The sequence below is a fragment of the Phasianus colchicus genome, chromosome 35 (assembly GCF_987193195.1).
Source record: "Phasianus colchicus chromosome 35, bPhaCol1.hap1.1, whole genome shotgun sequence".
NCBI classification, from domain to species: Eukaryota; Metazoa; Chordata; class Aves; order Galliformes; family Phasianidae; genus Phasianus; species Phasianus colchicus.
In genome coordinates this window covers 2,446,100-2,459,174 of record NC_143470.1, presented here as the reverse complement: position 1 = coordinate 2,459,174, position 13,075 = coordinate 2,446,100, and the positions used below count along the sequence as shown (strand labels likewise).

The 13,075-nt window shown below is 52.7% G+C and overlaps 1 protein-coding gene across 1 annotated transcript in view; it reads right to left on the bottom strand.

Moving 5' to 3' along the window:
* The window catches only part of COL11A2 (collagen type XI alpha 2 chain), a 108,492-nt gene extending 100,741 nt beyond the window's left edge, over positions 1–7,751 (bottom strand). Inside the window, exon 1 of the mRNA XM_090129218.1 lies at positions 7,545–7,751. Within this exon, the coding sequence (XP_089985344.1) occupies positions 7,545–7,623 (79 nt within the window). The 5' untranslated portion in view covers positions 7,624–7,751. The remainder of the gene's footprint in view (positions 1–7,544) is intronic.
* Positions 7,752–13,075: the final 5,324 nt, after the last annotated feature.

Sequence of the window (13,075 nt, the reverse complement as noted above, 5' to 3'; positions counted from 1 at the left end):
GGGCCCCCAATCCCTTATAGGGTCTCAGATCCCCTATAGGGCCCCCAAACCCCTATAGGGCCCCCAATCCCTTATAGGTCCCCAAAACCCCAAATGCCCCAAATCCCCTATAGGATTCAAAACCCCAAATGCCCCCCATCCCCTATAGGGCCCCCAATCCCTTATAGGGTCTCAGATCCCCCATAGGGCCCCCAATCCCCTATAGGGCCCCCAATCCCTTATAGGGTGTCAGGATATAGGGTCAGGAGGGATGGCATATAGGGTCGGGGAGGATATATAGGGTCAGGGGGGGTATAGGGATGGGTGGGGGGGCTGGTATATAGGGTCAGGGGGCATATATAGGGTCGGGGGGGGTATAGGCTTGGGGGAGCAGGATATATAGGATTTGAGGAGATATATAGGGTCGGGGGGGGGGGATATAGGGCTGGAGGAGGTATAAGGACGGGTGGGGGGATGGTATATAGGGTCAGGGGTGGTATATAGGGTTGAGGGGAAGATATAAGGCCGGGGGGGCATATAGGGTCAGGGGGTGTCTATAGGGTCAAGGGGGGATATAGGGTCAAGGGGGCACATAGGGTCGGGGGACATATAGGGTCAGGGGGAGGATGTAGGGTCAGGGGGGAGATATAGGGTCAAGGGAGGATATAGGGTCAGGGGGGAGATATAGGGACAGGGAGGGGATATAGGGTCGGAGGGGAGGTATAGGGTCGGGGGGGAATATTGGGTCGGGGGGGAATATAGGGTCAGGGGGGATATAGGGTCAGGGGGGATATAGGGTTGGGGGGGAATACAGGGACAGGGAGGGGATATAGGGTCAGAGGGGAGATATGGGGTCAGGGGAGGGTATAGGGTCAGCGGGGAAATATAGGGTCAGGGGGGAGATATGGGGTCAGGGGGCGATTTAGGGTCAAGGGAGGATATAGGGTCGGGGGGAGATATAGGGTCAAGGAGGACATATAGGGTCAAGGGGTGATTTAGGGTCAAGGGAGGATATAGGGTCGGGGGGGGGATATGGGCTGTACTGGGCTGTACTGGGTTATACTGGGCCATACTGGGATGGACTGGGCTGGGTTATACTGGGCTGAACTGGGCTATACTGGTTTGTACTGGGATATATGGGGCTATACTGGTTTATACTGGTTTGTACTGGTTTGTTCTGGGATATATGGGGCTATACTGGTTTATACTGGTTTGTACTGGTTTATACTGGGATACATGGGGCTATACTGGTTTATACTGGTTTGTACTGGTTTATACTGGGATACATGGGGCTATACTGGTTCATACTGGTTTATACTGGTTTGTTCTGGGATATATGGGGCTATACTGGTTTCTACTGGTTTGTACTGGTTTATACTGGGATACATGGGGCTATACTGGTTTATACTGGTTTGTACTGGTTTATACTGGGATACATGGGGCTATACTGGTTTATACTGGTTTGTACTGGTTTATACTGGGATACATGGGGCTATACTGGTTCATACTGGTTTATACTGGTTTGTTCTGGGATATATGGGGCTATACTGGTTTCTACTGGTTTGTACTGGTTTATACTGGGATACATGGGGCTATACTGGTTTATACTGGTTTGTACTGGTTTATACTGGGATACATGGGGCTATACTGGTTTATACTGGTTTGTACTGGTTTATACTGGGATACATGGGGCTATACTGGTTCATACTGGTTTATACTGGTTTGTTCTGGGATATATGGGGCTATACTGGTTTCTACTGGTTTGTACTGGTTTATACTGGGATACATGGGGCTATACTGGTTTATACTGGTTTGTACTGGTTTATACTGGGATACATGGGGCTATACTGGTTTATACTGGTTTGTACTGGTTTATACTGGGATACATGGGGCTATACTGGTTCATACTGGTTTATACTGGTTTGTACTGGGATATATGGGGCTATACTGGTTCATACTGGTTTATACTGGTTTGTACTGGGATATATGGGGCTATACTGGTTCATACTGGTTTATACTGGTTTATACTGGGATACATGGGGCTATACTGGTTCATACTGGTTTATACTGGTTTATACTGGGATATATGGGGCTATACTGGGCTATGCTGGCTTATACTGGTCTATACTGGTCTATACTGGGCTATATGCAGCTATACTGGTTTATACTGGGCTATACTGGGCTATACTGGTTTATACTGGTTTATACTGGGATATATGGGGCTATACTGGGCTATGCTAGTTTATACTGGGCTATACTGGGCTATATGCAGCTATACTGGTCCATACTGGTCCATACTGGTCTGTACTGGTCCATACTGGGCCTTACGGTTCTATACTGGTCCATACTGGTCTGTACTGGTCTATACTGGGCCATACTGGTCTGTACTGGTCTATACTGGGCCATACTGGTCTGTACTGGGCCATACTGGTCTATACTGGTCCATACCGGTCTATACTGGTCTATACTGGTCTATACTGGGCCATACTGGGCCATACTGGTCTATACAGGGTCACATATGGGGTCATTTATGGGGTGACATATAGGGTTATATGGGGTTATACGAGGTCATATATGGGGCCATATATGGGGTTTTATATGGGGTCATATATGGGGCCATTTATGGGGTCATATATGGGGTTATATGGGGTCATTTATGGGGTCGTATATGGGGTGACATATAGGGTTATGTGGGGTTATACGAGGTCATATAGGGGATTATATATGGGCTGATATATGGGGTTATATATGGGATTTTATATGGGGTTATATATGGGGTCAGATATGGGGTCAGATATGGGGTCATATATGGGATCATATATGGGGTCAGATATGGGGTCAGATATGGGGCTATATGGAGTTATATAAGGTCATATATGGGGTTTTATATATGGGATCATATATGGGGTTATATATGGGGTCAGATATGGGGTCTTATATGGGGTTATATATGGGGTCAGATATGGGGTCAGATATGGGGTCTTATATGGGGTCAGATATGGGGCTATATGGAGTTATATGAGGTCATGTATGGGGTTATATATGGGGTCAGATATGGGGTCAGATATGGGGTTATATATGGGGTCAGATATGGGGTCTTATATGGGATCATATATGGGATCATATATGGGGTTATATATGGGGTCAGATATGGGATCATATATGGGATCATATATGGGGTCAGATATGGGGCTATATGGAGTTATATAAGGTCATATATGGGGTTTCATATGGGATCATATATGGGGTCTTATATGGGATCATATATGGGGTCAGATATGGGGCTATATGGAGTTATATAAGGTCATATATGGGGTTTTATATATGGGATCATATATTGGGTTATATATGGGGTCAGATATGGGATCAGATATGGGGATATATGGAGTTATATGAGGTCATATATGGGGTTATATATGGGATCATATATGGGGTCTTATATGGGATCATACATGGGATCATATATGGGGTTATATATGGGGACAGATATGGGGCCATATGGAGTTATATGAGGTCATGTATGGGGTTATATATGGGGTCAGATATGGGGTCAGATATGGGATCATATATGGGGTCAGATATGGGGTCAGATATGGGGTTTCATATAGGATCATATATGGGGTCTTATATGGGATCATTTACGGGGTCATATATGGGGTTATATGAAGCCATATATGGGATCATATATGGAGTTGTACATGGAGGTATATATGGGATCATATATGGGATCGTATATGGGGTCATATATGGGACTATGTATGGGGTCAGATATGGGGTCATGCGTGGGGTTATATGAAGTCATAGATGGGGTTTTATATGGGATAGTATATGGGGTCATATATGGGGTCATATATATATGGGGTTTTATATGGGGTCACATATGGGGTTACGTGGAGTTATATGGGGTTATATAGGGGACATAGAGGGACATATGGGGACATATAGGGGCATGTGGGGGCATACAGGGCCATATAGGGCCATATAGGGGATATATAGGGGACATATAGGGCCATATAGGGCCATAAAGGGGACATATAGGGCCACATACGGGACATATAGAGACATATAGGGTAATACAGGGCCATATAGTGGACATATAGGGGATATATAGGGACATATAGGAACATATAGGGGACATATAGGGCCATATAGGGACATATAGGGGACATATAGGGCCATAGAGGACCATATAGGGGACATATAGGGCCATATAGGGAACATATAGGGGATATATAGGGCCATAGAGGGCCATATAGGGGCCATATAGGGGACATATAGGGCCATATAGGGACATATAGGGGATATATAGGGCCATATAGGGGCCATATAAGGCCATATAGGGGACATATAGGGCCATATAGGGCCATATAGGGCCATATAGGGGACATATAGGGGCCATATAGGATCCATACGGGGCCATCAGTGCCCATATGGGACCGGTGGGTCCTGGAGGTCCCACTGCACGTCTTCCAGTGCTCCCAGTATGTCCCAGTACGTCCCAGTACATCCCAGTACGTCCCAGTACGTCCCAGTATGTCCCAGTACGTCCCAGTACGTCCCAGTATGTCCCAGTACGTCCCAGTACGTCCCAGTATGTCCCAGAATATCCCAGTATGTCCCAGTACGTCCCAGTGCTCCCAGTACGTCCCAGTCCATCCCAGTCCATCCCAGTACATCCCAGTACATCCCAGTATATCCCAGTCCATCCCAGTGCATTCCAGTCCATCCCAGTACATCCCAGTACATCCCAGTGCTACCAGTTCATCCCAGTGCTCCCAGTACATCCCAGTGCTCCCAGTATATCCCAGTACGTCCCAGTACGTCCCAGTCCATCCCAGTCCATCCCAGTGCATCCCAGTATGTCCCAGTACATCCCAGTACGTCCCAGTATGTCCCAGTACGTCCCAGTCCATCCCAGTCCATCCCAGTGCATCCCAGTATGTCCCAGTACATCCCAGTACGTCCCAGTACGTCCCGGTGCTCCCAGTCCATCCCAGTGCTCCCAGTACATCCCAGTATATCCCAGTGCTACCAGTTCATCCCAGTGCTCCCAGTTCATCCCAGTGCTCCCAGTACATCCCAGTACATCCCAGTCCATCCCAGTGCATCCCAGTACGTCCCAGTACATCCCAGTGCTACCAGTTCATCCCAGTGCTCCCAGTTCATCCCAGTGCTCCCAGTACATCCCAGTACATCCCAGTCCATCCCAGTACATCCCAGTGCATCCCAGTACGTCCCAGTATGTCCCAGTACGTCCCAGTACGTCCCAGTCCATCCCAGTGCATCCCAGTACGTCCCAGTACATCCCAGTCCATCCCAGTGCATCCCAGTATGTCCCAGTACATCCCAGTACGTCCCAGTACGTCCCAGTGCTCCCAGTTCATCCCAGTGCTCCCAGTACATCCCAGTATATCCCAGTACATCCCAGTACATCCCAGTAATCCCAGTACATCCCAGTATATCCCAGTACATCCCAGTACATCCCAGTACATCCCAGTATATCCCAGTATTCCCAGTACGTCCCAGTACGTCCCAGTATGTCCCAGTACATCCCAGTATATCCCAGTGCTCCCAGTACATCCCAGTGCTCTTCCCAGTCCATCCCAGTATATCCCAGTACACCCCAGTACTCCTCCCAGTGCTCCCAGTGCTCCCAGTATACTCCGATGCTCCTCCCAGTCCATCCCAGTACATCCCAGTACCTCCCAGTCCATCCCAGTATATCCCAGAGCTCCCAGTATATCCTGGTGCTCCTTCCGGTCCATCCCAGTATATCCCAGTATATCCCAGTACATCCCAGTACATCCCAGTATATCCCAGTATATCCCAGTGCTCCATGTGCTCCTGGTTCTCCTCCCAGTCCATCCCAGTACATCCCAGTGCTCCCAGTCCATCCCAGTGCCTCCCAGTACACCCCAGTCCATCCCAGTGCATCCCAGCACTCCTCCCAGTCCATCCGAGTATGTCCCAGTCCATCCCAGTATGTCCCAGTATATCCCAGTTCTCCTCCCAGTATATCCCAGTCCATCCCAGTATATCCCAGTTCTCCTCCCAGTCCATCCCAGTATCTCCCAGTCCATCCCAGTATATCCCAGTATATCCCAGTTCTCCTCCCAGTATATCCCAGTGCATCCCAGTCCATCCCAGTTCTCCTCCCAGTGCCTCCCAGTGCCTCCCAGTATATCCCAGTATATCCCAGTACATCCCAGTATGTCCCCGTGCTCCATGTGCTCCTGGTTCTCCTCCCAGTCCATCCCAGTGCTCCCAGTATCTCCCAGTATCTCCCAGTCCGTCCCAGTCCATCCCAGTTCTCCGTGTGCTCCAGGTGCTCCTCCCAGTCCATCCCAGTTCAACCCAGTCCATCCCAGTGCCTCCCAGTCCATCCCAGTGCCTCCCAGTTCATCCCAGTGCCTCCCAGTCCATCCCAGTTCAACCCAGTGCCTCCCAGTTCATCCCAGTGCCTCCCAGTCCATCCCAGTCCGTCCCAGTTCAACCCAGTGCCTCCCAGTCCATCCCATTCCATCCCAGTGCCTCCCAGTTCAACCCAGTTCAACCCAGTGCCTCCCAGTCCATCCCAGTCCGTCCCAGTTCAACCCAGTGCCTCCCAGTTCATCCCAGTGCCTCCCAGTCCATCCCAGTCCATCCCAGTGCCTCCCAGTTCATCCCAGTCCGTCCCAGTTCAACCCAGTGCCTCCCAGTCCATCCCATTCCATCCCAGTGCCTCCCAGTTCAACCCAGTTCAACCCAGTGCTTCCCAGTGCCTCCCAGTTCAACCCAGTGCTTCCCAGTCCATCCCAGTCCCTCCCAGTTCAACCCAGTGCTTCCCAGTCCATCCCAGTGCCTCCCAGTTCAACCCAGTGCCTCCCAGTCCATCCCAGTGCCTCCCAGTCCATCCCAGTCCATCCCAGTGCCTCCCAGTTCACCCCAGTGCTCCATGTGGTCCCAGCGCTCCTCCCAGTCCATCCCAGTACATCCCAGTGCTCCCAGTTCCTCCCAGCCCATCCCAGTGCTCCCAGTCCATCCCAGTCTATCCCAGTCCAACCCAGTGCTCCTTCCAGTCCATCCCAGTGCTCCCAGTTCCTCCCAGTCCAACCCAGTGCTCCCAGTCCATCCCAGTACCTCCCAGTATATCCCAGTACATCCCAGTACATCCCAGTTCCTTCCCAATTCATCCCAGTGCTCCCAGTATCACCTCCCAGTGCTCCCAGTAACGGCTCCCAGTCCATCCCAGTCCACCCAGTGCTCCCAGTGCTCCCAGTAAGGACTCCCAGTCCATCCCAGTGCTCCCAGTAACGGCTCCCAGTCCATCCCAGTCCACCCAGTGCTCCCAGTAAGGACTCCCAGTGCCCCCAGTGCTCCCAGTAACGGCTCCCAGTCCTTCCCAGTGCTCCCAGTAAGGACTCCCAGTCCATCCCAGTTCCTCCCAGTCCCTCCCAGTGCTCCCAGTAACGGCTCCCAGTGCTTCCAGTTCCCCCAGTGCTCCCAGTAACGGCTCCCAGTCCATCCCAGTCCATCCCAGTTCCTCCCAGTGCTCCCAGTATCGGCTCCCAGTGCCACCTCCCCACCTGCAGCGCTCAGAGCGGCGCCCAGCAACACGAGGACGGCGCGCAGTGCCGCCTCCGTTCCGCCGCTCTGTCGCGACATCGCCGCCTCTGTCGCGATATCCGCCGCCGCCGTCCGGAGATCCCCGCGCCGCTGTCGCGACGGCGCCTCCGATGTCGCGATATCGCGACAGCGCGTCCCTCTCCTCCGCCTCCTTCGGCCCAAATGCGGCCCCGCGACCGCCCGCCCCACTGCCGGCCCCACAGCCCCGCCCCACAGATCCGCCCCTGCCCCATAGATCCGCCCCATAGATCCGCCCCTGCCCCATAGATCCGCCCCATAGATCCATCCCCGCCCCATAGATCTGCCCCTATTCGTGCCCCATAGATCCATCCCTGCCCCATAGATCTGCCCCCATTCCTGCCCCATAGATCCATCCCCACCCCATAGATTTGCCCCTATTCCTGCCCCATAGATCCATCCCTGCCCCATAGATCTGTCCCCATTCCTGCCCCATGGATCCATCCCTGCCCCATAGATTTGCCCCTATTCCTGACCTATAGATCCATCTCTGCCCCATAGATCTGCTCTCATTCCTGCCCCATAGATCCACCTCTGCCCCATAGATATGTCCCCATCCCTGCCCCATAGATCCATCCCCGCCCCATAGATCTGTCCCCATCTCTGCCCCATAGATCCATCTCTTCCCCATAGATCTGCCCCCATTCCTGCCCCATAGATCCATCCCTGCCCCATAGATCTGTCCCCATTCCTGCCCCATAGATCCATCCCTGCCCCATAGATCTGCCCCCTTTCCTGCCCCACAGATCCATCCCCGCCCCATAGATCTGCCCCCATTCCTGCCCCATAGATCCATCCCCGCCCCATAGATTTGCCCTTATTCCTGCCCCATAGATCCATCCCTGCCCCATAGATCTGTCCCCATTCCTGCCCCATAGATCCATCCCTGCCCCATAGATTTGCCCCTATTCCTGACCTATAGATCCATCTCTGCCCCATAGATCTGCCCCCTTTCCTGCCCCACAGATCCACCTCTGCCCCATAGATATGTCCCCATCCCTGCCCCATAGATTCATTCCTGCCCCATAGATCCATCTCTGCCCCATAGATATGTCCCCATTCCTGCCCCATAGATCCATCCCCGCCCCATAGATCTGCCCCCATCCCTGCCCCACAGATCCACCCCCACCCCATAGATCTGCCCCGTTTCCTGCCTCATAGATCCATCCCCGCCCCATAGATCTGCTCTCATTCCTGCCCCATAGCTCCATCCCCGCCCCATAGATATGTCCCCATCCCCGCCCCATAGATTCATCCCTGCCCCATAGATCCATCCCTGCCCCATAGATCTGCTCTCATTCCTGCCCCATAGATCCATCCCCGCCCCATAGATCTGCCCCTATTCCTGCCCCATAGATCCATCTCCGCCCCATAGATATGTCCCCATCCCTGCCCCATATTCATCCCTGCCCCATAGATCCACCTCTGCCCCATAGATCTGCCCCCATTCCTGCCCCATAGATCCATCCCTGCCCCATAGATCTGTCCCCATTCCTGCCCCATAGATCCATCTCTTCCCCATAGATTTGCCCCTATTCCTGCCCCATAGATCCATCCCCGCCCCATAGATCTGCCCCCATTCCTGCCCCATAGATCCATCCCTGCCCCATAGATTTGCCCCTATTCCTGCCCCATAGATCCATCCCTGCCCCATAGATCTGTCCCTATTCCTGCCCCATAGATCCATTCCTGCCCCATAGATTCATCCCTGCCCCATAGATCCACCTCTGCCCCATAGATTTGCCCCTATTCCTGCCCCATAGCTCCATCCCCACCCCATAGACCTGCCCCTATTCCTGCCCTATAGCTCCATCCCCACCCCATAGATCTGCCCCATAGATCTGCCCCCATTCCTGCCCCATAGATCCATCCCCGCCCCATAGATCCATCCCTGCCCCATAGATCCATCTCCGCCCCATAGATCCATCCCTGCCCCATAGGTCTGCCCCATAGATCTGCCCCCATCCCCGCCCCATAGATCTGCCCCCATCCCTGCCCCACAGATCCACCCCCACCCCATAGATCTGCCCCCATTCCTGCCCCATAGATCCATCTCTGCCCCATAGATCCATCCCTGCCCCATAGGTCTGCCCCATAGATCTGCCCCCATCCCTGCCCCACAGATCCACCCCCACCCCATAGATCTGCATCCCCCCCCCCCCCCCCGCCCCACAGAGCCGCTCAGTGCTCCAAAATCGGCGCTTTTCAGCCCAAAAGCGGCGGCTGCGGCGGCGGCCCCATATAAACACAGCGCCGCCCTCTGTCAACAACACCGCGACCCTATAAAAACAACGCCGCGGCCCCATAGGAACGCCGCGGCCCCGTACGGACACAGCGACCCCATAGAAACACAGCGGCCCCATAGAAAAACACAGCGGCCCCATAGAACCGCGGCTCCGCCCATTGTCAACACCGCGACCCTACAGAAACGTCGCCGCCCCACAGCGACACAACGGCCCTATAGACACAGCGCCACCGTGTGGCCACACGGCGTCATTGCAGCCGCGCCGTCACCCCACAGAAACACAACGGTCCCATAGAGGTACGGCGACCCCATAGGGATACGGTGACCCCATAGAGATACAGAGATCCTATAGGGTTACAGTGACCCCATAGGGATTCGGTGACCCCATAGAGATACAGAGATCCTATAGAGGTACAGCGACCCCATAGGGATACGGTGACCCCATAGAGATACAGAGATCCTATAGAGATGCAGTGACCCCATAGGGATTCGGTGACCCCATAGAGATACAGAGATCCTATAGAGTTACAGTGACCCCATAGGGATTCGGTGACCCCATAGAGATACAGAGATCCTATAGAGTTACAGTGGCCCCATAGGGATTCGGTGACCCCATAGAGATACAGAGATCCTATAGAGGTACAGCGACCCCATAGGGATACGGTGACCCCATAGAAACGCAATGACCCCATAGAAACACAACGATCCCATAGAGACACGGTGACCCCATAGGGATACAGAGATCCTATAGAGGTACAGTGACCCCATAGGGATACGGTGACCCCATAGAGATACAGAGATCCTATAGAGGTACAGTGACCCCATAGGGATATAGAGATCCCATAGAGATACAGAGATCCTATAGGGTTACAGTGACCCCATAGAGATACAGAGATCCTATAGAGGTACAGTGACCCCATAGGGATACGGTGACCCCATAGAGATACAGAGATCCTATAGAGGTACAGTGACCCCATAGGGATTCGGTGACCCCATAGAGATACAGAGATCCTATAGAGTTACAGTGACCCCATAGGGATTCCGTGATCCCATAGAGACACAATGACCCCATAGAAACACAATGATCCCATAGAAACACAATGATCCCATAGAGATTCAGTGACCCCACAGGGATTCGGTGACCCCACAGAAACGCAACGATCCCATAGAGATGCAGTGACCCCATAGGGATACGGTGACCCCATAGAGATACAGTGACCCCATAGGGACTCAGTGACCCCATAGAGATACAGAGATCCTATAGAGTTACAGTGACCCCATAGGGATTCGGTGACCCCATAGAGATACAGAGATCCTATAGAGTTACAGCGACCCCATAGGGATTCGGTGACCCCATAGAAACGCAATGACCCCATAGAAACACAACGATCCCATAGAGACACGGTGACCCCATAGAGATACGGTGACCCCATAGAGATACAGTGACCCCATAGGGACTCAGTGACCCCATAGAAACGCAACGATCCCATAGAGATACGGGGACCCCATAGAGATACAGGGACCCCATAGGGATACGGTGACCCCATAGGGATACAGAGATCCCATAGAGTTACAGTGACCCCATAGGGATACGGTGACCCCATAGAGATACAGAGATCCTATAGAGATGCAGTGACCCCATAGAAACGCAACGATCCCATAGAGACACGGTGACCCCATAAAGACACGGTGACCCCATAGGGATTCAGTGACCCCATAGAGACACGGGGACCCCATAGAGATACCATGACTCCATAGGGATTCGGTGACCCCATAGGGATTCAGTGACCCCATAGAAACGCAATGACCCCATAGGAACGCAATGATCCCATAGAGATTCAGTGACCCCATAGAGATACGGTGACCCCATAGGGATTCACTGACCCTATAGAGAAACCGTGACCCTATAGAAACGCAATGATCCCATAGAGATACAGTGACCCGTAGAGATTCAGTGACCCCATAGAGATATGGCGACCCCATAGGGATTCAGTGACCCCATAGGGATTCAGTGACCCCATAGAGATACCGTGACCCCATAGAAACACAACGATCCCATAGAGACACGGTGACCCCATAGAGATACAGAGATCCTATAGAGATTCAGTGACCCCATAGGGATACAGTGACCCCATAGGGATACAGAGATCCTATAGAGATACGGTGACCCCATAGGGATACGGTGACCCCATAGAAACACAACGATCCCATAGAGACACGGTGACCCCATAGAGATACGGTGACCCCATAGAAACACAACGATCCCATAGAGACACGGTGACCCCATAGAGATACAGAGATCCTACAGAGATGCAGAGACCCCATAGGGATTCAGTGACCCCATAGAGATACAGAGATCCTATAGAGATACGGTGACCCCATAGGGATTCAGTGACCCCATAGAAACACAATGACCCCATAGAGATTCAGTGACCTCATAGGGATACGGTGACCCCATAGAGATACAGTGACCCCATAGGGACTCAGTGACCCCATAGAAACGCAACGATCCCATAGAGATACGGGGACCCCATAGAGATACAGAGATCCTATAGAGATGCAGTGACCCCATAGGGATACGGTGACCCCATAGAGATACAGAGATCCTATAGAGATGCAGTGACCCCATAGGGACTCAGTGACCCCATAGAAACACAACGATCCCATAGAGGCACGGTGACCCCATAGGGATTCGGTGACCCCATAGGGATTCAGTGACCCCATAGAAACTCAATGATCCCATAGAGATACAGTGACCCCATAGGGATTCACTGACCCCATAGAAATGCATTGACTTCCACGATCAGCGCCCCCTGGCGGTGACACAGCCGCACTGCACCCATAGAGATGCACTGACCTCCATTCACAGCGCCCCCTGCTGGCGACGCGGCGACACTGCAGACGCACATTGACCCCATAGAGATTCAGCGACCCCATAGAGATGCATTGACTTCCGCGCACAGCGCCCCCTGCAGGTGACAAAGCCGCACTGCGCCCATAGAAATACATTGGAGTCCGCTCACAGCGCCCCCTGGTGGTGACACAGCAATATTGCACTCATATGATACATTGACCTCCATTCACAGCGCCCCCTGGCGGTGACACAGCCTCACTGCAGCCACGCTGTGACCCCATTTGCCCTCTCTGCTATGATCTCTCTCCCTATTGGCTCTTCCCATCACGCTCCGCCCTCCTGCTGTGATCTCTCCTTCTATTGGTTTTCTCACC